The 27,366-nt window shown below is 42.7% G+C and overlaps 1 protein-coding gene across 1 annotated transcript; it reads right to left on the reverse strand.

The window, feature by feature from the left end:
* Positions 1 to 14: 14 nt before the first annotated feature.
* On the reverse strand, positions 15 to 24,759 carry LOC112668805 (cartilage associated protein). Its single transcript, XM_025461418.3, has 7 exons — positions 24,221 to 24,759; positions 21,853 to 22,002; positions 19,946 to 20,117; positions 15,054 to 15,182; positions 10,591 to 10,736; positions 9,144 to 9,227; positions 15 to 762 (listed from the first exon to the last, which is right to left on the reverse strand). Exons 1-7 carry the CDS (start codon positions 24,722 to 24,724, stop codon positions 709 to 711), a joined length of 1,239 nt encoding a protein of 412 aa, XP_025317203.1. The 5' UTR covers positions 24,725 to 24,759; the 3' UTR covers positions 15 to 708.
* Positions 24,760 to 27,366: the final 2,607 nt, after the last annotated feature.

Raw genomic sequence — 27,366 nt, forward strand, 5'->3', positions numbered from 1 at the left:
GTATTTCCAGTGAGTAGTAGGTACTCAATAAATATTTATTGAAAAATGAATGAAACTAGACTCCCTCTGCTTTCTTCCATTCCCAACTCTGAGACTTGTAACTGACAATTGTCCCCAAGGGGGACCGACCAACCATTTTAAGACTTTGGAGATGTAGAAGTGCTGGGCAAAAATCCATATTTCTGTAGTCTGCACTATCTACCCAACTTGGAGGGGTAAGACAGACACTTGAAAGACAGAGGTCTTTCAGTGGGTGCCAGAAATGGTGCAGGTCAGACCACATATAGGCTGTCGTAAGGTGTGGAGAAGTTTGGCCTTTGTTTTCCACAGTTTTTCTTGGATCAGGGCATGGGGATAATGGGGTCTAAAATCTGGAAGAGCTAATTTTAGGAGTATTTTTCTTATTAAAAAAATGATAGTGATTTTCTGGGGGGAAAAATGGAAATCTGTCCTTCCAGCCAAAATGGTGAGAAAGGCAGGTGTGAATGAGGAGAAGGCAGGTGTGAACATGGGAAGACCATGGGGAGGCAGGTGTAGTCACGGAGAAGGCAGGCTCACCCCTTATTGGATGTAGTAAGAGATGAGGCTTCTCTTTCACTTCACAGAGTAAATAGAATGCTTTGAGGTATCAACCACGTGGGGTGCTGGGGAAAGGAAGACGAACAATCTGGGTCTCCTGAACATCAAGGGACACATCTTTGCTGTGGACTAGCCAGTCTCCTCCAGCTCCAAGAGATCATCCACATATTCCAGAACCTCTCCCTGTAAGAGACAACAGGACACTTCTGTTAAGTGGGCTGACTTTGAGAGTGCTAGTAAGCAGAGACTATCTCTAAGGCGCCACTGCCAACTGCCTGAATGGGCTGCCCCCCACTGCGCTTGGGCCCAGAGGACCTGACTCACCCCTGGGAGGGACCTGGTTTCCACTCCATGTGAATATGGAGTCAAGTGCTCAGGAACCCCCACAGATGGCCTGAGGGAAGGGGGCAATCCAGCCACCCTCTGAAAGACCTTTTTAGTGCCCCCTTTTCTGGCATCGCCCACCCCTTAGCAGTTATTCCACAAGAACACTCTATCTGTTCCCTTTCTGCCTTGATCAGTAGACCATGAGATTTTCAAGGACCAAGACCTAAGCTGCTTTTCTTCCTGAGGACCTAGCACGCAGAACGTGGGAAATCTGTGAAAGGAAGAATGATTGATAGTATATGTGCATAGTGCTAGTGTGGCTCAAGCAGGTACTCCCTTTACAAGACATTTTCTTGGGTAGAGTGGGACCCACTTGCCCACTGTCAGGACCCGGAGCCCACCTGCTCCCTCCTTCTGCAATCAGACTTAAGCCTCAACCTGAAATAATTCAACACACTTTCTGATTTCCTTCTTTGTATTGACTTTTCTCTCACAACACAGCTGGGCCCACCTGATGACACCCATTCTCTTTACTGCCAAAAATCAGTGAATCACCAAGGAGGCCAAGTCACACTCCCATGAGGGTCAGCCCCACTGATAGTAATCAGCCCCCTGCTAAAGCTTGGCTTCCTTCACAGAGGTCGCCATCACAGTCCAAGAGTCTATTTGCTCTTTTTGATATTTTAACATGCTTCCTGTTATAAAATCTCAGCATCTGAGAATAGTTGGGAAATCTCCCAAGTACATGAGATGTAAAGAGGGGGTGGCTTATTATTTTCATCAAATAATTCTATCATGTCATCCCTGAGATTATGTAAGTGGAAGATTACTGATTGAAAAAACAATGTTCTTCACTTGCTTTCGGGACTCCAAAAGGAAAATACAGTAAAGGGATTATACGTATGGCCATGACAGCTGTTCCCAGAGTTACTGTTTCCTACTATGTGGCTGCTGTGACATGGATGATGGTATTGTTTGCTCTTAGCACACTAATAGGTACCCAAGGTGATACAGAGGAAAGAAACATAATCCCCTCTGTGGCCTGTTATAGTGGAGGCACTGACAGCCTAGCTCAGATCTACCTTCTCAGATCTACCCCCAGATGCTGGGGGTGTTAATTGCTGATGGCTGATAGCTGCCCCTTCTGTGGACAATTGACCTTAACCAAAAGGAGCAGCCCCACCAGGAAGTTTACACACCAACTTCTCTAGGCTGCCAACAACCAAGGAGAGAATGATAGGCTGCCTACAAAATGCACACAGAGCTCTGTGGTACAATTCATGCTCCAGAGGTCCCATGGGATCAGGCTAAGCTTGACTCCAGCTGAGACCATATATATTCATGGCTCCTTCCCTTGAACCTCACTTCTGTCCTACCTGACAGCACTCCCTCAATAAATCAATCCTGCAAATTAAATCTATTTTTTCAGACCTTCCCTAAGAAAACCATCAGAACCTAAAACTTGAAGCATCTATTTCAGTCTGTTTCATAAGTTTCTGAAATCATAATAAGCATCTGCAAAATTTTTTTTAAAGGTTTTCCATTTTACTTATTTTTTATTTTATTTTTTTTTAAATTTTTTATTTATTTATGATAGTCACAGAGAGAGAGAGGCAGAGACATAGGCAGAGGGAGAAGCAGGCTCCATGCACTGGGAGCCTGATGTGGGATTCGATCCCGGGTCTCCAGGATCGCGCCCTGGGCCAAAGGCAGGAGCCAAACCGCTGCGCCACCCAGGGATCCCATCTGCAAAATTTTTAATCACTGTGCAAACTTTCAGGAGCTCTAAGAACACATTGCAACCCCAGAAAGATAATGATGGAGAATGCCCCTAACTTCAGTAGCTAAATCATATTGTTTTGTTTCAATGTAGTATTTTGTCCTTTGGAAATTTTAAAGATTAAACTAAGAACTTTATTATATTGATTATACTTTGTTTCAAATAATTACTTGCCATAATTTGATATTATATAGGAAAGAAAATAGCTTGTTCTTTAGAGATGGATTAATTCTTTCACAATTTTAGAGCTTTGATTAATAAGTTAACTACTTCCACGACTTCCAACAGGCTCCTTTTTTTATCTTGACAGTGTCAAGTCCAAGAATACAAAAGCCAAGAATAAGCCTGTGTTCAATGGATAATTACTAACTAGCTAACTTTGAGCAAGTCACTCTACCTTTCTGAATTTATTTCCTCATCTGTGACATGACAAAGCCTTACCAAATAAGTAAAAGTTCTCTTGTAATAATATCTATGATTTTTTCTAAACATATTGTCTTTGTACATCAAAAGCCTTCAAAATGTTGATAGTTTGGGCAGCCTGGGTCCCTCAGCGGTTTAGTGCCGTCTTCGGCCTGGGGAGTGATCCTGGAGATCTGGGATTGAGTCCCATATCGGGCTCCCTGCATGGAGCCTGTTTCTCCCTCCTCCTGCGTCTCTGCCTCTCTCTCTCTCTTTCTCTCTCTCTCTCTCTCTCTGTATCTCATCAATAAATAAATAAAATCTTTTAAAAAAATGTTGATAGTCTTAGACCCAGGAATTCCACCCACGGGAATTTATTCTAAGGAAATGACCAGAAAAAAGGTAACCAATTTAGTCACAGTGATGTTATTTGTGAAAGCAAAAAATTGGAAACAACCTAAAAACCTATAAAAACAAAAAACTTTACTTTAAAAGATCCCTACCATGGAATCATTAAAAAATAATTTTTATAATAAACATTAACAAACAAGGTTAACAAAAACTACACAATCTTCTCAATAGATGCAGAAGAAAGCAAATGACAAAATTCAACACCACTTCATGATAAAAATATTTGACAAACTAGGAATAGAAGGGGAACTTTCTCAACTTGACGAAGGTCATCTACAAAAAAACTCCACAGCTAGCATCACTCTTAATGCTAACACAAAATTGAACAAGATTGGGAACAAAACAAGAATGTCTATCTATTTCTATTTGACATTTTACTGGAGGTTTTAGTCAGGGCAATTAGAAAAAAAAAATGTCATCCAGATTGGAAGAGAAGTAAAATCACCTCTATTCATAAATAACATGATCTTGCATATAGAAACTCCTAAGCAATAGACACACATACTCACACACACATACACATATACCCAAACAACTGTTAGAATAAACAAGTTCAACAAATTTGCAGAATTACAATATCAATATACAGAATCCATTGTATTTCTATATTCTAGCAATGAACAATTGAATAATAAAAATGAAAAAATTCCATTTGCAACAGCATCAAGAATAATGAAATTTAAGAAAACATTATTGAAGGAAATTACAGAAAACCTAAAGAAATAGAAAGATATCCCATGTTAATGGATCAGAAGACTTAATACTGTTAAGATGTCAATACTATCTAAAGGATCTTCAGATTTAGCACAATTCCTATAAAAAACCCAGCAGCCTTTTGTAGAAATTGGCAAACTGATCCTATTGTTTATATGGAAATGCAAGGGATCCAGAATAGCCAAAATAATCTAGAAGAAGAATGAAGTTAGAAGACTCGCACTTTCAATTTCAAGATGTAGTACAAAGCTACAGTATTCAAGACAGTGTGGTACTGGCGTCAGGATAGAAATCTGGATCAATGGGTTAGAATTCAGTGTCTAGATATGAACCCTCGCATTTATGGTCAATTGATTTCCTACAGAGTGCCAAGACAATTCAATGGAAAAGAAAATCTTTTCAACAAATGGTGCTGGGAAATTGGATATCAATATATAAAAGAATGAAACTGAACCTCTACCTCACATCATATGTAAAATTAAGTCAAAATAGATTGTAGATCTAAAGTCTTAAAATTGGGGCACCTGGGTGGCTCAGCTGGTTAAGCATCTACCTTTGGCTCAGGTCATGATGCCAGGATCCTGGGATGGAGCCCTACATCACGCTCTTTGCTCAGCAGGGAGTCTGCTTCTCTCTCCTTCTACCTTTCCCTTGCTTGTGCACTCTCCCTCTCAAACAAAAAAAAAAATCTTTTTAAAAAAAGTCTTAAAATTATAGAAATCTTAAAAAGTAGGAGTAAATTTTCATGATCTTGGAGTAAGTGATAGTTTCTTAGATATTGATACCAAAAACACAAACAAAAAAGAAAAAAAAAGATACATTGGATCTCATCAAAATTTAAAACTCCTATGCTTCAAGACACCATTAAGAAAATGAAAAGACAACCCACAGATTGCAAGAAAACATTTGCAATTCATATATCTGCCAGAGGACTTATAACCAGAATACATAAGGAACTCTTACACTTCAACAATAAAGACAAGAAACCCAATTTAAAAAACTGGATAAAGAATTTGAATAGACTAGACATCTCTCCAAAGATGATATACAAATGGCTATTAAACATATGAAAAAATACTCGACATCATTGGTCATTAGGGAAATGAAAATCAAAACTGCAATGAAATACTACTTCACATCTACTAGAATGGCTAAAATAAAAAAGACAAACACCAATGAGTGCAGACAAAGATATGGCAAGTTGGAAATTTCATACATCACTGTGGGAATGCAAAATGGTGCAGCCAGTTTGGAAAACAGTCTGGAATTCCCCAAAAAGTTAACTGCAGAGCTACTGTATGACCATTTCCACATATATACTCTCTTGGTATTTAAGAGAATTAAAAACTTCTGTCCAAACAAAAACATGTACACAAATGTTCATATAGCATCATTATTCAAAGTAGTCAAAAAAGTGGAAATAACCCAGTACAAATGTCCATCAACAGAGGAGCAGGTAAACAAAATGTGATATATATGTACAGTGGAATATTATTCAGCAATAAAAGGGAATTTTACATGTAACATAACATATATTACAACATAGTTGAACCTGGAAACATTATGCTCAGTGAAAGAAGCTAGTCATAGAAAACCACTTAGCATAAGATTCCACTTATATGAAATGCCCAGAACAGACAAATCCAGAGACAGAAAGTAGATTAGTAGTTGCCAGGGGGTGGGGACAGAAGTGAGGGAGAGGTTGGCAGAGAAGAAGGAATGGGGAATGACTACTAACAGGTTTGCAATTTCTTTTGGGGGTGATAAAAATGCCCTAAAATTAGAAGTGATGGATGCACAACTTGTGAGTATACTAAAATCCACTATATTGTGTACTTTAAAAAGGAGAATTTATGGTGTGTGAATAATATTTCAATAAATCTGTTCTAGAAAAACATAACAAGGGTACTTTCTCATATTACCATATTAAGTGGAATAGCCATGGTATCTATTACAGATGGGTTTATTATGAATACATTTTGGAAGATGTACAGGAAACATTGGAAGTATGTATACCAAAATAGCAATAGTGGCTTGCTCTGGATTATTAGGAACTCAACTCTTCCTTTTTTTAAATACATTTTTCTCTACTTTCCAAATGAGAGCAGCCAAACTTGTATGTAGCCAGCACTCCTTCCTTTGCAGCATCCTTGTGACTTTATCTCAGGCTCTGCTTCTTAACACAACCTAAGACTCATGAGCACAATGACCCCTTCTTAGTCTATAAAGCACTTCCACATGCAACATGGTACTTCATTTCCCCAACCCAGTGAGGTCAACATTATTAGTTCCATTTTATAGGCAGAAAACCAAAGCCCTGGGAAATTTAGCACATGCTAGTGATGAGTCCACCCCATGCAGATTTGAGCATGGAAAACAAATTCCAAGATAATATCTTTTTTTTTTTTTTCCAAGATAATATCTTATTTAGAAGTCCTTCACCAAAAAGCAGGGCAGTGAAAGAGAAAACCTGGAGTCTCAGGGCCTCTAAGTCTGGTCTAGCAGCTCATAGAACTTTCCTGTCCCCCAGGCCCTTCATCTATGAAGTAAGGGGTCAGGTCAGAACAAGCTCTAAAAGCTGGCAAGTCCCTAGCTGCCTTAGGAAGCAGGTTCTGGTTTGTTTCAAACACATCTCTCTAAATACTACCCGTAAGAAGGACTATCCTGTGACTAGGCTGCCCCACCCCAAAATGACTGCTCCAACAGCAGTGGAGTCTTTGTCAGAAAAGGAATCAGCTGAGGGGAGCCCGGCTGGCTCAGTAAGAGGAGCATGTGACTGGACTCAGGGTCATGAGATCAAGCCCCACACTGGCTGTAGAGATTACTTAAATAAAAACTTAAAAAAAAAAAAAGAGAGACAGCTGAGTAGGAATCAGGAATTTCAAGCAATCTCAAACAATGATAAAATGACTGAGCAAGGACCGAATTTACAAAAAGAAAAAGAAAAAAAGAGATTGATAATAATATCCCAGAAAACCTGGGATGAATGAGGCTTTCCAAGTGTTTTCAGGGCACTGAGTCATTGAAAATCCATTATGACTTTATAAAGTTAAAAAATGATCACTGGATGACTTCTATGATGGGTTCCTCTATATTGTCAGGAAATGTGGTGCTAATGACCTGGGTTTCCTAGAAAGCTGTGTCCCCGTTTAATGCAATCCCTATCAAAATACCATGGACTTTCTTCAGAGAGTTAGAACAAATTATTTTAAGATTTGTGTGGAATCAGAAAAGACCCCGAATAGCCAGGGGAATTTTAAAAAAGAAAACCATATCTGGGGGCATCACAATGCCAGATTTCAGGCTGTACTACAAAGCTGTGGTCATCAAGACAGTGTGGAACTGGCACAAAAACAGACACATAGATCAATGGAACAGAATAGAGAACCCAGAAGTGGACCCTCAACTTTATGGTCAACTAATATTCGATAAAGGAGGAAAGACTATCCACTGGAAGGAAGACAGTCTCTTCAATAGATGGTGCTGGGAAAATTGGACATCCACGTGCAGAAGAATGAAACTAGACCAGTCTCTTTCACCATACACAAAGATAAACTCAAAATGGATGAAAGATCTAAATGTGAGACAAGATTCCATCAAAATCCTAGAGGAGAACACAGGCAACACCCTTTTTGAACTCGGCCACAGTAACTTCTTGCAAGATACATCCACGAAGGCAAAAGAAACAAAAGCAAAAATGAACTATTGGGACTTCATCAAGATAAGAAGCTTCTGCACAGCAAAGGATACAGTCAACAAAACGAAAAGACAACCTACAGAATGGGAGAAGGTATTTGCAAATGACGTATCAGATAAAGGGCTAGTTTCCAAGATCTATAAGGAACTTATTAAACTCAACACCAAAGAAACAAACAATCCAATCATGAAATGGGCAAAAGACATGAAGAGAAATCTCACAGAGGAAGACATAGACATGGCCCACAAGCACATGAGAAAATGCTCTGCATCACTTGCCATCAGGGAAATACAAATCCAAACCACAATGAGATCCCACCTCACACCAGTGAGAATGGGGAAAATTAACAAAGCAGGAAACCACAAATGTTGGAGAGGATGCGGAGAAAAGGGAACCCTCTTACACTGTTGGTGGGAATGTGAACTGGTGCAGCCACTCTGGAAAAACTGTGTGGAGGTTCCTCAAAGAGTTAAAAATAGACCTGCCCTATGACCCAGCAATTGCACTGTTGGGGATTTACCCCAAAGATACAGATGCAATGAAACGCCGGGACACCTGCACCCCGATGTTTCTAGCAGCAATGGCCACAATAGCCAAACTGTGGAAGGAGCCTCGGTGTCCATCGAAAGATGAATGGATAAAGAAGATGTGGTCTATGTATACAATGGAATATTACTCAGCCATTAGAAATGACAAATACCCACCATTTGCTTCAACGTGGATGGAACTGGAGGGTATTATGCTGAGTGAAATAAGTCAATCGGAGAAGGACAAGCATTATATGGTCTCATTCATTTGGGGAATATAAATAATAGTGAAAGGGAATAGAAGGGAAGGGAGAAGAAATGGGTAGGAAATATCAGAAAGGGAGGCAGAACATAAAGACTCCTAACTCTGGGAAACGAACTAGGGGTGGTGGAAGGGGAGGAGGGCGGGGGGGTGGGGGTGAATGGGTGACGGGCACTGAGGGGGGGCACTTGACAGGATGAGCACTGGGTGTTATTCTGTATGTTGGCAAATTGAACACCAATAAAAAATAAATTTATTATTAAAAAAAAAAAAAGAAAGCTGTGTCCCCCTGCCAGTGCTCTGATTTTTCTTAAAATGCCTACAGAAACCGTATTTCTCAAAGTCCCCTTCTGTTTCAGGGATGACTTGGCCTTCAGGTGATTTCTGCAAAGATGTGAGTAATATTTTCTCTTAGCCAGACGTGTGCTAAACATGAAAACTTACCTCATCATCATCCATTATATTTTCCTTAGCAAAGTCATACAACTCTTTCTGGAGTGTAGTCACGTTAAAGAACTGAACTGCTTCCTGTTCAGACAAAAACAGAACAGTTTCTATGACCAACCCTTTGATGTCAGAACTGGGAGGAGGGGGAAACAGGGTATGGATTTCTTTAGGGGGTGATGCAAATGTTTAAAATTGGATGGTGGTCATGATTGTACAACTCTGTCAATCTACTGGAAACAATAAATTGTACATTTTAAAGGCATGAATTTTACTCTCTGTGGATCATATCTCAATTAAAAAAGAGTGGCCAGCCCCAAGTGAGTGAAAGAGTGAGACACAAAGAGACAGAGAGGGAGAGAGAGAGAGAGAGAGAGAGAGAGAGAGATTGTGTGTGTGTGTTGGCAGGGGAATGAGGTATGAAGGAAAACCTATATATGGCAAACTAGGGCAGCATATAAAAAATCCCAATGAAAATACAAGTTAAGGGACGCCTGGGTGGCTCAGTGACTGAGCATCTGCCTTTGGCTCAGGTCATGATCCCAGGGTCCTAGGATCGAGTCCTGCATCAGGCTCCCTGCAGGGAGACTGCTTCTCCCTCTGCCTATGTCTCTGCCTCTCTCTGTATCTCTCATGAATAAATAAATAAAATCTTAAAAAAAAAATAGAAAGAAAATACAAGTTAAGGGCAAAGACTAATTAGAAAAGGTCTTTTAAAAGTAATACATAGGGATCCCTGGGTGGCTCAGCGGTTTAGCCCCTGCCTTTGGCCCAGGGCGTGATCCTGGAGTCCCGGGATCGAGTACCATGTTGGGCTCTCTGCGTGGAGCCTGCTTCTCCCTCTGCCTTTGTCTCTGCCTCTCTGTATCTCTCATGAATAGATAAATAAAATCTTAAAAAAAAAAAAAAAGTAATACATAATCCCTGAATTCTGTGACAACACATGAAAAGCTGAGCTTGTCCATCAAGTGAATTAACTGATGGCCCATCCATAAACGAATCTACCTTGGAGTGTTAAAAAACAAGCAGGTGTATGAGTGTGACATGAAAAACGTTCATGATGAATTGTTGAGAAGACAAGCAAGGTGCACAACAGCAGGTAAAGTATGACCCTGTTTCTGTACATGCTGATATATAGATAAATAAATACATGCTGTATATATGAGCAAATACATAGCTATAAGGCAAGGGGTAAAGAAAAGGTTTGGGATTTCGAAGGAATTTCACTTTGTTAGCAAAACATTTTTGTAATGTTTGAAATTTGCAGTTTTTACTGATTTGGGAATCAGAACAGAGCAGTAAAATATTAAAAGACAAAAACAAAACAAAAAACAACAAAAACCCAGAAAAGAAAAAAGGATTTCCTTTCATGCATTCCAAACAGTCCCCTGAAAGTGAGAATGAAGAGGAGGCCCACAAACATGATGCCCAGCGCCCAGGCACCTACTGGTCTGGGCTGGAAATGCTCGTCCGAGAGGCTCCACTTGTCCCTGTGGTACTGGTAATACACCAGGTTCTGCTGCATGACCTTGTCATTGTGGTCAAAGAGCAGGTAGCTGACCGCACAGGGGGCTGCGTTCTTCAGGTCGTTCACTGAGGCCGGGGAGAAAAGAGAACAGGAATCAGCAAACCGTGCCCTGAAATTCCCATCGCCAACACAGCTTCCTAAAGGAAATATCCATGGGCAAGCCTCTTCTCCACACCCCTGGTTGGGAAAGCCTGTGATGCACCAGAAGCCTGCCTGGGTGAGCCGGTCACAGGCTGGGTCTCCACGGCAGCCCGGGAGCAGTTTTGAAACATAGAAGTTCCTCATTGGGCAGATGCCTTTGCAGAATTGTCTGCTATATTCTACTTGAGGCTCCGCTGACCTGAGCTGGGAAGACTGGGTCTCAAGGCCTGGACTGTCCTGGGGCTGAGGGAGGTAGGGAGGTAAGGAGGTAGGGAGGATGTCCTGGGTCCCCCCTGGATGACACCACAATCCCCAGATCCAGGCAGCCTGCCTAAAGCTAACTAAACCTAGAAGACCTAAAAGATGGTGGGCCTTCTGGGCTGGAAGAAATCTGAAGTCACTTGGTGTTGCCATCTCCTGGAAACTGGGGTTCCCACTTGTAGCATCCTTCCTTAGAGTTGCCCCATCTATGGCGGCACTTCCAGCATAGGGGATCTGCAGGGGTTGGGATTTGTTTTGGGGGTGGAGTGGGCAAGGGGAAAGAGGTGATAAACCACAAGCCCCTGTATATATGCTGGCATAGGACACTCCAATTTACAAACCACTACCTTTGCTAAAGGTCTGGTTGGCCAGGGTGACCAAAATGTGGGCATGAATACATTGTGCCACCCAGTGGGTGTCTGCTGTAACCACAATCTTAAAACGAGCACTTAAGGACACATGTTATTCACAAGGTCTACAAGGCAGGGGGAAGTACTTATTTCAAGGCCAATGAGGCTGGGGTTCAAGTATAAATAACATCTGCCCTCGCCCTCAAAAAATTCAGTGTGGTAGATAATCTAGACAGAGTTCACAACAGGCCCAACTTGCAGGAAGCTAATTTCAAGAAGTAAATATTACTCATACTGTTTACCTAAAAACCCAGAAAGCAAAGATTTTCTGCGAAGCAGGCAGCAGAGCTAGAGGTTTTGGTCTACTGGTGTTAAGTCATTGCCACAGTCTCCATATGCAGGGCGATTTTCAGAGTATGTGAGGATTCCAAGGACCAGTAAGCTGCCAGAGCCTGGAAGTATCTGAAACACCTCTAAACTCCCAGTGTTCTGGCTTTGAGCACACAGAAGCAGTTCAGAAGGCTAGAACACCTGATGGATTCTTCCCCAAGTTTCAGAGTCCAACACGGGGCCTAGCTCAGGAAGGTGCCAACACAGGTTTTCGTGAAAATGAGATAAAAACATCCGCTTACTCAAAACAACAACAACACTAGCTTATGTTTTCATCCACAGAAAACTTAATTTTTCTTAGAGATTTTATTTATTTGAAAGAGGGAGGTGGAGAGAGCAGGAAACAGAGCACAAGCGAGAGGTGTGGAAAGGCAGAGGAAAAGGGAGAAGCCGGCTCCTCACCGAGTAGGGAGCCCCGAAGGGAGCCCAATCCCAAGACCCTGGGATCATGACCTGAGCCAAAAGCAGATGCTTAACCAACTAAGTCACCCAGGTGCCCCAACAGAAAACTTCTAAAATGTGAATCCAAGATTGGCAAAGTGTTGATAAAAGTTGAAGTTCGGTTTGGGCATACTACAATTTATTATACCATCTCTCTAATGTATACTTTTGAATTTCCAGAATTAAGTTTGTTAAATGTACATAATTTCCGTAATTCTCATTAAAACAGGGTTCTTCCAAGTGTGGCTGAATGTAAGCAAATAGTTAATACTGGGATTTGGGGGAAGGGAGGGATGCAAATGGGTGGTTTGCTTTGGATGTTTCTCTGTATATCTCTGAAATGTTTGCTGTAACAAGCTTGTACTACAAGTCTTTTTGAAAGAAAGCACTAATCAATCACTAATACTAAAAAAGAGGGCTCTACGACCCAGCAATTGCACTGCTGGGGATTTACCCCAAAGATACAGATGCAGTGAAACGCCGGGACACCTGCACCCCGATGTTTCTAGCAGCAATGTCCACAACAGCCAAACCGTGGAAGGAGCCTTGGTGTCCATCGAAAGATGAATGGATAAAGAAGATGTGGTCTGTGTATACAATGGAATATTCCTCAGCCATTAGAAAGGACAAATACCCATCATTTGCTTCGACAGGGATGGAACTGGAGGGTATTATGCTGAGTGAAATAAGTCAGTCGGAGAAGGACAAACATTATATGTTCTCATTCATTTGAGGAATATAAAAAATAGTGAAAGGGAATAAAGGGGAAAGGAGAGAAAATGAGTGGGAAATATCAGAGAGGGAGACAGAACATGAGAGACTCCTAACTCTGGGAAACAAACAAGGGGTGGTAGAAAGGGAGGTGGGCGGGGGGGTGGGGGTGACTGGGTGATGGGCACTGAGGGGGGCACTTGATGGGATGAGCACTGGGTGTTATGGTATATGTTTGCAAATTGAACTCCAATAAAAATACATACATACATACATACGTAAAAAATAAAAAGGAGGGCTCTTCAAAAGCAAAAACACTGCTAGTGAGACCTGTCCCCTTGACACTAGAATGCAGCCAAATCAATACTTGCTGGGGACCCTCTATGAGCTTAGTGTGTCTCATGTGAAAGGGTGTTCCTAGATTGTATAGAATAAGACTTGGGGCACCTAGGTGGCTCAGTCGCTGGGGATCTGACTCTTGATTTTAGCTCAGGTTATGATCTTGGGGTGATAGGATTGAGCCCCCTGTCAGGCTCCATGCTTATTAACAAGTGGCACTTGGCAATGTCACTTACAGGAAGAGGAGCCTCAGCATGGAGCCTGCTTGGGAGTATCTCTCTTCCTCTGCCCCTCTACCCAGCTCCCAGCTCACTCCCTCTCTGTCTCAAAAAAAAAAAAAAGAAGTAGGAGGAGGAGGAGTTGGAGGAGGAGAAGGCTTCTTGTCTTCTATGCTCAATAATCTTTTACCTAAGAGTTGGTGCCAGGATTACAGTGGCAAACAAAAATTCACCCCTGCCCTCTGTGCAAGAGGAAGGACATCTGTTGAAGACACACCTCTCCCTCCTGTTGATCTCATTGCAGGATATCTCATTGCATCCTTAGGTGAGGTTCAGACTGTTGCAATAACAGATTCACTGCTGAAAGAGGCAAGTTCCTTCACTCATTAAGCTCTGGTGTAAGTGACTGCTACAGAGCCTTCTCAGAAACAATCCTGATTAGCAAAATTTAAAATTATATATATAGGGGCACCTGGGGGGCTCAGTGGTTGAGTGTCTGCCTTTGGCTCAGGTCAAGATCTCAGGGTCCTTGGATCAAGTCCCACATCAGACTCCCCATGGTGAGCCTGCTTCTCCCTCTGCCTATGTCTCTGCCTCTCTCAGTCTCTCATGACTGAATAAATAAATAAAATTTTTTAAATAAATAAAAATATATACATAGAGAAGAAAAAATATTTTTTCTTTTTTGTCCCTTTTTTAACCTTCAGCAGGCAAATCTTTCAGTGTATCCTGAAGAGGGGAGGTGAGAGGAAAAGGCAGGTGGCTATTGTAAGAGGTTGGACTCAACACATAACAAAACAGCCACAGTGGGGAAGGAGGGCTGTGGGTGCCAAGGTCAACCAGTCACTCCCAACTACACATCCCTGAATCCCCAGGACCACCCACTCCTGAGTGGGAAGGATCCTCCTGCACTCACCACTGCACTGAGGCACCTGCCACTCAGACGAGTGGCACTTGGCAATGTCACTTATAGGAAGAGAAGGAAAAGGCAAAGAGATATACTCTGAAGTCTGAACTCTGAATGACTTTCTCTCTTAACATTTGTTTCCCTTTGACTCCTTGGAATGTTCTGATCCATTAACTCGAATTTCAGGTCCAAGGAGGACCAAATGGAATAAAACTCAGTCTGGATGGTAAGGCTAATGATAGGGAGGAGATAATGCCATGTACTGGGGTATGAATACCCTAAGCATTCCCCACATATCAACTCACTTCATCCTCATGACAATTTCATGAGGTTAGTACAATTATGTCTAATTTACAGATGAGGAAACTGAGGCACGGAGCAGTTAGTAAGTGATGAAGATGAAATTTAAACCCAGGCAGTCCGGCTCCAGGGTTCGTGCCCTGAATCACCAGGCCTTGCTGCCTTTTTGTGCAAAGCACAGCACGAGGGCTATCAAAACAACCTTGACAGATTCTCTCAACAACCAGAGGTAAGAGTTATTATCCCTATTTTTTACAGATGGGAAGCTGAGCCTTACGAGGATTAAGGATCTTGCCCAAGATGTTGTAGAAGATAATTACTTACATTTATAATAAGCAAACTGCAAATAATGATACATGGTAGCCACGAATTTCTCCACTGGATAGCCTCCTATAACTGGGGTGAGGTTCTTTTCACACTGTATTTTGCATTCCAGGACTTCTACATAATGATCTGAAACAATACACACAAATTTTCAGAGCAGTGCATTGATTAGTTTCTTATACTACTACTGCCCCCCTCAATGATCCAGGTAAAAGGCAAAGATGATAAAGGTAAAATATTGCAACTCTTATGATAAAAGGACTAAAATCCTTAATATACAAAGTTACTGAAATTCAGTAAGAAAAAGACAGACACCCATTATAAAGATGGACAAAGAAAAGAAACAGTAAAAATGGCTAATAAACATTGTGAAAAGATGTTAAACCTCATTTGTGATTAAGAAACACAATCCCACTTAAAATATGTTAAACTGCTAAGTTGGCAAAAAAAAAAAAAAAAAAAAGACAAAAAAAACCTGTTTTGTTGAAGTAGCTTGACACACACGTTGCATTAGTTTCAGGTGTAAAACATAGTGATTCCATGAGTATATATGTTATGCCATGCTCACCACAAGTGTAGCTACCACCTGCCACTTAAATCAGCAAAATTTTTAAAATTTGATAACAGTCAGTGTTAAGAAGAAAATGGTGAAACTTATACTCTCATATTCTGTTGGAAGAAGCAAAACAGGAACACTTTTTTTAGATAGCAATTTGGCAAAATGCATCAAACGTTAAAATGCACATATCCTCTGGCACTTCTAGGAAATTTTCTCTAGACACAGGCACACATGAGCACTGTTTGCAACACCAAACAGAGTTGGAAATAGCCTAAATGCCCATCAACAGGATATTGATTAATCAATTATGGTACATACAAACAATAGAATCTGTACAACCTTGAAAAGAGAATAGGTAGGCCTAAATATCAAAATAGAGAAAGATGTCAAAGGCTTCATTCAGTTCCCAGCCTCCCTTGCAGTGGGGCTGACGCCATATAACTATTTGTGCCAATGAAACGTGGACTGCAACAACAGATGAATGCTACTTCTACCACTTTGGGGATTGGTCCCTAAAATCCTCCCATATGATCCTTGGCCCCCTGCCTTTTCTCCCTTCATGCAGCTCACAGCAAAAGGCTCCAAGACGATGGTATACATTTTGTCAGCAAAACTGTAGAGGACAGGCACTCTCACACATTTTTGCTAGGAATACAAAATGGTAATTTAAAATACTAAATAGGGCAGTCCAGGTGGCTCAGCGGTTTAGTGCCACCTTTGGCCCAGGGTGTGATCCTGGGGACCCAGGATCGAGTCCATGTCAGGCTCCCAGCATGGAGCCTGCTTCTCCCTCTGCTTGTGTCTCTGCCTCTCTCTCTGTCTCTCAAGAATAAATAAATAAAATCTTAAATAAAATAAAATACTAAATAATTTACAGAGACATTTACTCTTTGAACAATCAATCCCACTTATGTTATATATCAATCCCACTTTGAAAACATACCTCCCCACTGAGTTAAAAAAAAAAAAAAAAAGCCTAAAGTTTCTGATTGCAGTATTACATGTAATAGCAAAAGACTGGCACCAACCAAATGTCCAAGAGTTGAATAAACTGCGCTGCATCATTTTCCCCACCCCTCAGTGGAATACTCAGTAGCAATAAAAAAGAATGACTATCTCTATGTGCTAGTTAGGATATATGGCTAAGTGGAAAAAGCAAGAGACAGAACAGTGTATAAAGTATGGTACCTATTTACTAGGAAAGAAACAAACATAAAAATACAGAAAAAATAGACATATATTATGTCTTACTATATAAATACATATTTTATATATATATATATATATATATATATATATATATACACACACACACACACCTTTATAGGGAAAAAAAATCAGGCAAGAATCTTCAATATATGCTAAATCAATATGTGTGTGGTAGTATGGGAAGGAGTGGAGATAGAGTTTGATGAACAGCAAATTGTCCTAGTCTTCAAGTATCTCTTCACAAATTATTTATTAATATCAAAAGGAAAAACAGTATTGCAGAGAAGCTAGAAACTGGAAATTACCTTAACCAAATGCCTAAAAATTAACATCACTGGTAAGGGGCAAACAGACACCATGCACATCTGGATACCCTGAGAAGCATACTTCTGTAGTGTTCCAGCCAAAGATGCACAACCTGAATGTAATAAAAACCCAAATTGAGGAATATTCTAGAAAGTGACAGGCCTATATTCTAAAAAAATATCAATGGCATAAAAAAAAATCAATGGCATAAAAACAAAGGCCAAGGAACTGTTCGAGATTAAAGAACACTAAAGAAAAATGACAAATAAATAGGAAACGTGGTATTGGACTGGACTGTACTAAGAAAGAAAAAGTTGCTAGAGGACATTATTGGAATAATTGGCAAAACTAGAATATAAACTATAGACTGGATAAAAGTATTACATCAATATTAAGTTGCTTAATTTAATAACTATTATAGTTACAGTTATTATACAAAATATTATTATTCTTAGGAAATATACTGAACTATTATGGGGTAAAGGGTCATGATGTATGCAACATACTCTCAAGTGGTTTTGAAATAAAAATAATAATCATACACACAGTTACAGAGAGAATGATAATGTAAATGTGGCACAATCAGTGTGAAAAATTGGTGAATCTGGGTAATGAGTTTATAAGAGTTTTATACTACTCTTGCTGCCTCTCTATACATTTGGAATTATTTAAAAATTAAAAATTAAGGGGCACTTGGGTGACTCAGTGGTTGAGCATCATCTTTGGCTCAGGTCATGATCCCAGGGTCCTGGGATTGAATCCCTGCATGGAGCCTGCTTCTTCCTCTGCCTGTGTCTCTGCCTCTCTCTGTGTGTCTTTCATGAATAAATAAATAAAATCTTTTTTAAAAAATTAAAATAAAAAATTATTTTAAAATAAAAATTTTAAATTAAATAGATTCCTAAATTATCTATCTACATATAAAAATACAGCTATAGATACATATCTTAAGCATATCAAAGATAAAGTGATCTTTGCTTATTTTATGTCAAAAAAAAAAACTTTTAGAGGTATATAAGCCAGAAGCTAATAAAAATGGTTATCTTTGGGGTGAGTGGAATGGGTAAAAGAGATGTGGATAGAAGTAAGACTTCCTTCTAACTGCCTGCAACTCCTTCCTCCCCTTCAGCCTAGAAAAGATAATAATTCAGCTACTAGTAGCCCCAGGGTACCATTTTGCCCCCTGGGGGTTCAACTTCACCCACATTTCTATAAATGAATCCATCTTGAGGTATCTTCATGTATGTGTACCATCTATCTTCAAGTCAGGACCTTGACTTATTTTTTACAGAATATCCTTTTGTGTCTTTCACTATGTGCATATATGTTACCTATTTGAAAAGAAAAGAAAAGAAAAGAAAAAAAAAAAGAAAAGAAAAGAAAAGAAAAGAAAAGAAAAGAAAAGAAAAGAAAAGAAAAGAAAAGATGAGATTAAGTCCAATGTAATCCATGAGGAGAGACTATTTCACTGGAGGTGAGAGGGAAGAGCCTACGGTCAAGACTGCCCGGTTTCAAATCCCGGCCCTTCCCCCTGAGGACTATCAGCATAGTACTTAAGCTCTCTAAGCTTCAACTTTCCAAGCTGTAAAATGGGGAGAAAGCTAGTACCTTTCTCACAGGATGGTAAAATTGAGATAATACCCATAAAAAGCATAGGACAGGGCCTGGCATCTAGTTAGAGCATAATAAATGTTACCTTTTCTAATAACTGCCTTTTATCTATAGTCAAAACACTTCAGCTCCAGCTAAGCACCCTTTATGTACCCCTCCTTTAGTCTGAGTGTAAGGAGTACTTCCTGACATAGGCAAGAAGGGATGCTAGAAGGAAGGACCTCTCAGCAGCAGAACACTGGCTAACAGGGGCCATGTGAGGTCCAGCATTAGCACCAGCAGCTGCCGACATTACAGAGAAAGAGATGACCAGACATCCTGTGCCTCTTGACACCAGAACTGAGCACCAACTAGGAAGTAGTCCTGTGCCCCAACCTCCACAAAGAAAGAAAATCAAACCTGAGCTTGATCAAGCCTCTACATTCAGCTACCAAGTTATAAGAAACACAGAGAACAGAGGACGAAGGGATACAATCAGCAAAATCCAGACTATAGGAATCTCTACAGTGCAAATGATCCAATTTTTTCAATAGCCAGGGGAAAAAACAGATCTAATTCTATGGATGAAAAGAGATTTAAGGGACAATCAATTTGCTACAACATTTGTGAGGCTTGAGGACGTCATGCTAAGTGAAAAAGTCAGTCACAAGAGGACAAATACTATAGGATTCTACTTATCCAAGGTACCTGGAATAATCCAATTCACAGAGATGGAAAGTTGAGTGGTGGTTGTCAGGGGCTGCGGGAAGAATGGGGAGCTGGTGTTCAGTGGGTACAGAATGTCTGTTGGGGAAGATGCAGTGATGAGTGGTGGAGATGAATGGTGGTGATGGCTGTACACCAATGTACAAGTACTACACACCACTGGACTGCACCCTTCAGGGTGGCGAAACCAGTAACGATTTATAGAACATGAGTCATGTTCTCTTGAACATGGGTTGCTCTTCAACCCATTTTTATTTTTCCAAAAGCCTATAACCGAGCAGGGCTGATCTGGTAGATCCCCCTTCCAGGCCTGTGCTTGAACATGGTACTCAGGTATTTTGCCAGAAGGCCCTACTGAGTCAAGGGTACGTATTACCTACCCAGCCAGCCACTCACACTGAAGCTCAAAAGTTCCTGGGAGGTCACCCAAGCCACTGGGAAGGCATGCAGGTGCCCCAGGGCAGCTGTCCCATGTATGCGTAGAACACAACATGCCACCAACCTGCGATGGAAAGGTAGAAGTCCTTGAAGTCCTTGATCTCCCTGGAGCCCTCGCAGGCTGCGAGACACTCGTAAAAGGCTTTGAAGAAATCGGGAAGGGCCAGCTCCATGTCAGTGACAGACGTCCTCCAGTTCTCACCATTGTAGGCTCGCACTGCTCGGATGAACAGGCTCTGGAAAGCACGGAGAAGCGGGTGAAGCTCACACATGAGCAGGCAGGCCGTCCAACCAAAAAGAGCCAGACCATCATGCAGTTCCACTCTCATTAGTTCCAAGAAAACCATACTGACACTTCATTAAATATGAAACCAAGCGGGAAACTGACACATCTAGCTTTTTCTATCCTATGTACAATGGTACGCTTCTTATTTAATTCAAAAAGTAGGAGATGCTTGATAATAAAATTAAACTCAAATCAAGAAAAAACAAAAACCATAGTGCCAGAAACCAGGGAAGTAGCTGCCAGAGGTCAGTGCTTGGGACACAGGCTTGACTGGAAAGGGGCCTAAGGGAACATTTTAGGTGAGATATAAATATTCTATATTGTTATTATGGTGGAAGTTACACAATTGCATGCCTTGACCAAACTCATTAAATTATACACTTAAAATTGGTAGATAAATTTTAAATAAGTTACACCTCAATAAAGCTGATTTTTAAAATTGAAGCAGAGAAAAGATAGACGCTTGAGAGCAGGTGGCAGATACTCTTTCCCCAACGGTTAAGTATAAAATAGGCATGCTGTGCATCAGTACTAGTTACCTGGGGAGGGTGGCCATGTGCCAGGTGGTAGAAACTTCAGAGAATTTCTGCTAATTGTTGACAGGATCAGAGAGAGAAATAACTAAGGCTGAGGAAGCTGCTTGGTGTCACAAGAAATAAGCAGAGATCTTGGGTACACGCGCGACCCTGAAAACATGGAAGGTCCAGGGCAGGACTGGAAATATGGCACATAATATGGCACATTCCATTTGGAGTTGTTTTTTCAGTTGCTCCAAAATGAGGGTGTCTAAGGACCACCCCTCAGACCTGAACTTTTCACCAGGCTTCAGGGGTCAGGTAAAGAGGGTGATCTCCCTAAAATTCCTGAGCAGGTGGCAGCCCCTGGAAATAAGGAAAGCAGCTAACTGAACTACTGGCCTAGAGGCTGGGTAAACGAGCAGCCACTGCAGGCAGCTGGAAGAAAACCACACATGGAGAAGGAACCCGTGGGCACGTGGGAGGGCAGCCCCACCACAGCCAGCAGGACTCCAAGGAGGGAGAGAATGGGCTAGCCACATGCAGTTAGGCACAGCACACTGACCTTGGGCTCTCAGCTCCGCTTCCCAAGCCAGTGAAAACCTCAGTGAAAAAGGTAAAAAGGCAGAAATCCTTTTCACAGGAGAACAGAAAAGGAACAAGCAACAGACAAGACATTGCAACAACTTTTGGAAGGACAGAAAGCCAAATTATCACAGAAGAGGGTCTGGCGGGGAAGTGACACACCCCTCACGCACACTACACACCTGTTAGCTTTTGTAGGCACTAGTGACCACAGAGACTGGTGCTAGGCGTGAAATAGAGAACAGGGCTGAAAATCTGAACAGGGCTGTTGGAGCACCGTGTTTCCTCGCACACCCACCTGTCCACCCAAGGGATCCCACCTCCCAAAACTGCTCCTCACCAGAAACTGGTGATTGATTCCAGAGCCTCTATCTATGGAGGGCTGGAGGATCAGGGATCAGACATAGCAGAGTGGGTGCTGAGGCACAGGGCCAAGAACCAAAAAGCAGGTGAAGTCTCTGGCTCAGCTGTGAGGCCCCCTCACCTCTTCCCAGACTGGCCTAAGATGACAAGAGCTGTTCATCAAGACCCGCTTTCTCAGCCACTCACACTGCAACTACCTGCTATGTAAAAACCCAGATGTACCTCGTATGACTTGGTTTCCAGGTCCTTAATGTAGTCCTCAGCATCAGGCAAGCTCTTGTAATACGCCATATTTCTCTTCATCATTTCGTCATCAGGATGCTTCAGTAGAAAGGTATGAGCGGCAGCAATGGCTTTAGGAAGATTATTCGCCTGAGTACAACAAAGAAAGAGATCTACTCAATGGAGGATGAGCTGCGATTTTTGCTAAACAAGAATGCTCAGTCCTTCAAATAAACCTGTATTTCAACACAGTGCTTCCAGCTGAGGGCTCAGTGACTTCCATGGCCCATCAAGACTTGCACTCTGTTGCTCTCCAGCTTCCGATGGGGTTCACAAGTAAGAAGCCCCAGTGGGAGCCTGAAGGGAAGCAAGGGGGTAAAGTTGGGTTACATAGTCTTCTGCCTCCCTTCCTTCAGCCACCTTGGGCTGCTAGTGCCCCCTTGACTAACGGTCACAGCTCCTCGTGAGGTCTCCCTCCTTCCTGTTTCCTGGAACTGTCCTCTTCCATGCTCTTTCTGGCCCAGGGGTAGGGAGTCACACCCACCATAACTAGTCTTTGTAAATAACCACCTTTCAGATGCCTGAGTGGCTCAGTGGTTGAGCATCTGAGCTCGGCTCAGGGTGTGATCCCAGGTCCAGGGATCAAGTTCCGCATCTGGCTCCTCACAAGGACTCTGCTTCTCCCTCTGCCTAGGTCTCTGCCTCTCTCTGTGTGGCTATTGTGAATAAATAAATAAAGTGTTTTTTAAAAAAGAAAAGAAAATGTAAACATCGAAATATCGGAAGAGAAAATGTAAACATCGAAATATCGGAAAAAAAAAAAAAAACATACAGTAACACCACCTAAGATCACCTAAGATCACTTCTTCAGTGACTTTCAGTTGGACTAACTAAGAGAAGATTCTGGCTTGCTAATAAAAATCCTTAACCTTTCCTGTCCTTTAAGAGATCTCAAAATACCAAGACAGACGGTGTTTTACTGACTTAAGTGATTGTTATGAGACCTATAAAAGGTTTTGAAGAATAGCTGTGACCATCCTAAACTTTGAAGACACCATAATGAAGGAGAAAACCTTCACCTTCTAGTCGCATTAAAGGAAAATACTCTTGCCCTCCCCCCATATCACTTGTTTCAAATTCATCTGTAGATAAAAGAAATCAGCTTCTACTATTCTCCAGTTTTAAAAATAAAACATTTCCCCCTTAATTATATGACTCAAAAAGCTACACAACAAATTAAATGAGTCATTCTTTTGCCTAAAATATAGTGCTTTTATGAGCCAGCCATCATTTTTTCAATGTCCTAAAGCTTATTAATTTTATCCCCTGGTTCTATTTTAAGATTTTTTTTTTATTGCCAGGACAAACATTCACAAAGCCAACACTTTATATAAAAATGTAAGCACAGGAATAACTCAGCTTTTCACCTACTTAGAGGTTTGTGCTATTTTATTGCTCTTATGAATGCAACATGAGGTGGCTCTGTTTCAGAAATATGAAACACAGATCCTGCAGCCCCAAGACTCAAAGAAACGCTTAAAAACAAAACTACTTCTACCTCCAGAGTCAGGAATATACTATGAATTTTTTTTTATGAATCTATTTTTGTAGTCATTAAACTAAATGCAGTATATTCCTTTTAAATCGTTATAAAACAGAAAATGGACTTTGAGAGGGCTTTCTTGGCACGACGTGGTGAAGACCCGCCAAGTTAAAGTCACTTCATCCACTAACAGGGAATTCAGCCCATTCTTAAAACTTGCGGGTCCCAGGAGAAAGGACTCCAAGGATGAAGAACTGCAATTTGTGCTATTTTTAGCCAGCAGTCACAGAATTTAAGCAGCCACAAGGAAGGAGAGAGACAATCGTGTCAAATCCTAGAGGAGAGAGCGGAGAGCGCCAACCCCGAGGAGTCCCGGTGCCCGGCCCGGCCCTTCCAGGCAGGGGGTGTGCTCCCAGGAGCCCCGCCCTGGCCCGGCCTCGGGCCCCTTCTCTTAGACGGAGCTAGCCGGCAACTCTGGTCCTCTTCCCGTCTTACTACTGAAAGTCGCCACTTCCTTGAGAAAAAGGAGTTTTAAGGAGTCTGGCTTCAAGTAACAGGTAAAACGTAGCAGGCCTTGTTGGGTGCCTGGGAGTTCCGCGAACGTCCTCTCTGTCCCAGAATAAAAGTACTTTCATCCCTATTTAAGATGAAGGAGGGGGGACAGGATTTGGAGGCGTCTTTGACAAGGCTAGTTGGGGGCAGGCAGGATGGGGACTGGCGGTGCGAGGCCGCCCCGGACGGAGGGGGCGGGGGCGCAGGCCCGGAGGGCGGGGCCCGGTCCGGGGCGGGGCGGGGGCGGGGCCGGGGCGGGGCGGGCCGACTTGCCTTGAAGTAGGCGAACTGCAGGAACTTGTAGGGCTCGCGGCGCTGGAAGTCGGCCAGCACTTCGCGGCTGGGCTGCGACTGGCGGAAGGCGGGCAGGCCCTGCTTGCAGCGCTTGAGGCAGTGCGCGCGGCGCAGCAGGCCCCGGAAGAGGCGCAGCTCGGGGTAGCGGGCGAGGCCGGCGGGCTCGGGCTCGGGCTCGGGCTGGGGCTCGGGCTGGGGCTCGGCCGGGGGCACCGCGCTGCAGTTGCGGTGGCAGAAGGCCTCGCTGTCGCGGAGCAGGCGGTGCAGCCGCAGGCTGATCTCCAGGTAGCCCACGCTCTCCGCCCAGCGCTCGCCGCCGTACTGGTCCAGCGCGTGGCGGTAGGCCGACTCGAGCGGCATCAGCTCGTCCCGCGGGAAGCTGCGGAAGCTGTAGCGCTCGTACTGGGCGCGCCCGCCGCGCGGCACACAGCCCGCGCACAGCAGCACCAGCAGCGCGCCCGCCGCCCCGCGCGCCCTCTCCATCGCGCCCCGCCGCCGAGAGGAAAGGAGGAAGGCGGAGGACGGCGCGACGCGGCGAGCGCCAGGCTCGGGAGGCGGGGACAGCGGCCTCGGCCCGCCCCGCGCTGCCGCCCTTCCGCACCCAGCGGCCGTCGGGGCGAAGCTGCGGGCGCGAGGAGGTTGCCCCGGGTGCGCGCCGCCCCTGCGCTCTGCCCCGCCTCGCCCGGGCTCCCGGGCTCCCGGGCTCCGCGGCGCGCTGGTGGGGAGCTGGCGGGCTGCAAGCCACGAGCGGCCCGAGCGGATCACAGCGCAGCTTTGACTTTCCCATCCCCTAGAGGACCCGTGGAAACGCAGACCTCTAGGCCGCGCTCTCCGAGCGTTTCACTCCGCGAGTCTGGGGTGAGGGTCTGAGGACTTGCACTGCTAACTAGCATTCTGGGGGAGGCTGATGCTGAGGACCCAAGGCCTACAACTGTAACACTGCCAAGGACCTGACATTTTAGGGAGAGAGAAGGAAAAAAGTAAAAATGTGCGTGTCAGGGCACTCTGTAAACTATTTAGCTGATCAAGAGGAAGATGCACACACCTTGAGTCTGGGATTCCACTCTTCCAAATATGACCGAGAAACTCGTCTGTGCACATCAAAAGATATGGATGCAATGTTAAAGGCAGAACTATTATTTTTCTAATTCTTTAAACTTTTTTTATTTTTTAAATAAAATAATTTGCAGAAAAGTTGCAAAGATAGTACAAACAACTCCTATGTACACATGACCCACATTCACAAATTGCTAGTATTATGCCATATTTCCTTTATATTTACCTATATACTTGAGAGCAGGTGGCATACGTTAAACCCACCTGATTCTTAATCTTTCAGTTTGTAGGTCATAAAAACAAGACAATGATCAAATCTAGGAAATTTCCCAATACTTAATCTATATTCCCTATTCCAGTTTTGCCAACTGTCCTAATAACGTCTTTTATGCACGTTTTCAAGATCATGTAATTAATGTATCTCTCTTCGCAGTTTAGTGGTCTCTAATCTTTTAGCTTTTCTTTTCTTCAACTTTTCTCGTTTTGCCATTGACATTTTTCAATAATACAGGCCAAAATAATAATGCGAGCCTCTACACAACTATTAGAATGGCCAAAATACAAAATACAAAATGCTGACAAGGATGTGGAGCCGCAAGAACTCTCATTCATTGCTGGTAAGAATGCAAAATGGTCCAGCCGCTATGGAAGACAGTTTGGCAGTTTCTTACCAGACTAAACATACTATTACCACACCATCCAGCAGTTAATGGCATTTGTTAGAATTTACTGAAATGAGTGGAAAATTTATGTCCACACAAAGACCTACACACAAATGTTGACAGCAGCTTTATTCATAACCACCAAGACTTGGAAGCAAACAAGATGTCCTTCAATAGGTGAATGGATTAAGAAACTGTAATTTATCAAGGCAATGGAACATTATTTAGCATTAACAAGAAATGAGCTATTGTGCCACAAACAGACATGGAGGAAATATAAATGCATTTTACTAAGTGAAAGAAGCCAATATGAAGAGGCTTCTCCATCCAACTGTATGACCTTCCAACTGTATGACCTTCTGGAAAAAAAGAAAAACTATGAAGGCAGTAAAGGGATCATTATCAACTTTTTCCTCAGGGAACTCAAAGTCGGGAGAAGCCAGAAAAGTAAGCCTTCAATGACCCTCCCCTTAGAACTGGAATGATGACAGGGATGGAGTCCCATGTGGGCCCCAAAGAGGGCTGGGTAACCATCTTAAACTGTTCTGTTATCACAGAATGCCACAGAATGGGTGGCTTATAAACACAGAAATTTATTTCTCATAGTTCTAGGGGCTGAGAAATCCAAGACTAAGGTTCTAGCAGATTCAGTTCTGGTGAGAGACTATTTTCTGGTTCATGAATTCACAGTCTTCTCACTGTGTCCTCGCATGGTATGAGCTCTCTGAAGTCTCTTCTATAAGGACACTAATCTCATTCATGAGAGCCCTATTCTCATGATCTAATTATGTAAAAAACCCCAAAGACCATCAAATACTATCACGTGGATTAGCTTCCAACATATGACTTTAGGGGTGGCACAGGCATTCAGTCTATAGCACTGATCTAGACTGGAGCAAGCGGCCCAAGGCTCAGGAGACAGGTGATTAGTGAATCTGTGGTATCGGGATCCCTGGGTGGCGCAGCGGTTTAGCGCCTGCCTTTGGCCCAGGGTGCGATCCTGGAGACCCGGGATTGAATCCCACGTCGGGCTCCCGGTGCATGGAGACTGCTTCTCCCTCTGCCTATGTTTCTGCCTCTCTCTCTCTCTCTCTGTGACTATCATAAATAAATAAAAATAAAAAAAAATCTGTGGTATCACTCAGATGGCTCTGATACAGCAATTATACGTATTGTGATCACATTACCACTGATACTCTGACCTAGGAGTCTCAAAATGAAAAATATCACGGGGATATTTACTTATGTTCAAAATGAAGTGGGCCAGATGGATGGAGATTGTCACCTACTAGAGGGACCAACCCTGGCTAAAGGATGGCCTTCTGCTGACTACTGTTACCCTGAAGGGGCTGAGGGCCTGGTCTTGTGAGATCTGATCTTTGAAGAGAAACTGGAAATCCAGATTAC

Source organism: Canis lupus, chromosome 23 (assembly GCF_003254725.2).
Source record: "Canis lupus dingo isolate Sandy chromosome 23, ASM325472v2, whole genome shotgun sequence".
Taxonomy (NCBI): domain Eukaryota; kingdom Metazoa; phylum Chordata; class Mammalia; order Carnivora; family Canidae; genus Canis; species Canis lupus.

Coding starts and splice junctions, on each gene's coding strand:
- LOC112668805 (XM_025461418.3), bottom strand. CDS start 24,724: ATGGAGAGGGCGCGCGGGGCGGCGGGCGCGCTGCTGGTGCTGCTGTGC. Junction 9,228..10,590: donor AGCATTTCCAGCCCAGACCA/GTAGGTGCCTGG, acceptor TTGTCTGAACAG/GAAGCAGTTCAGTTCTTTAA. Junction 763..9,143: donor ATATAATGGATGATGATGAG/GTAAGTTTTCAT, acceptor TGTCTCTTACAG/GGAGAGGTTCTGGAATATGT.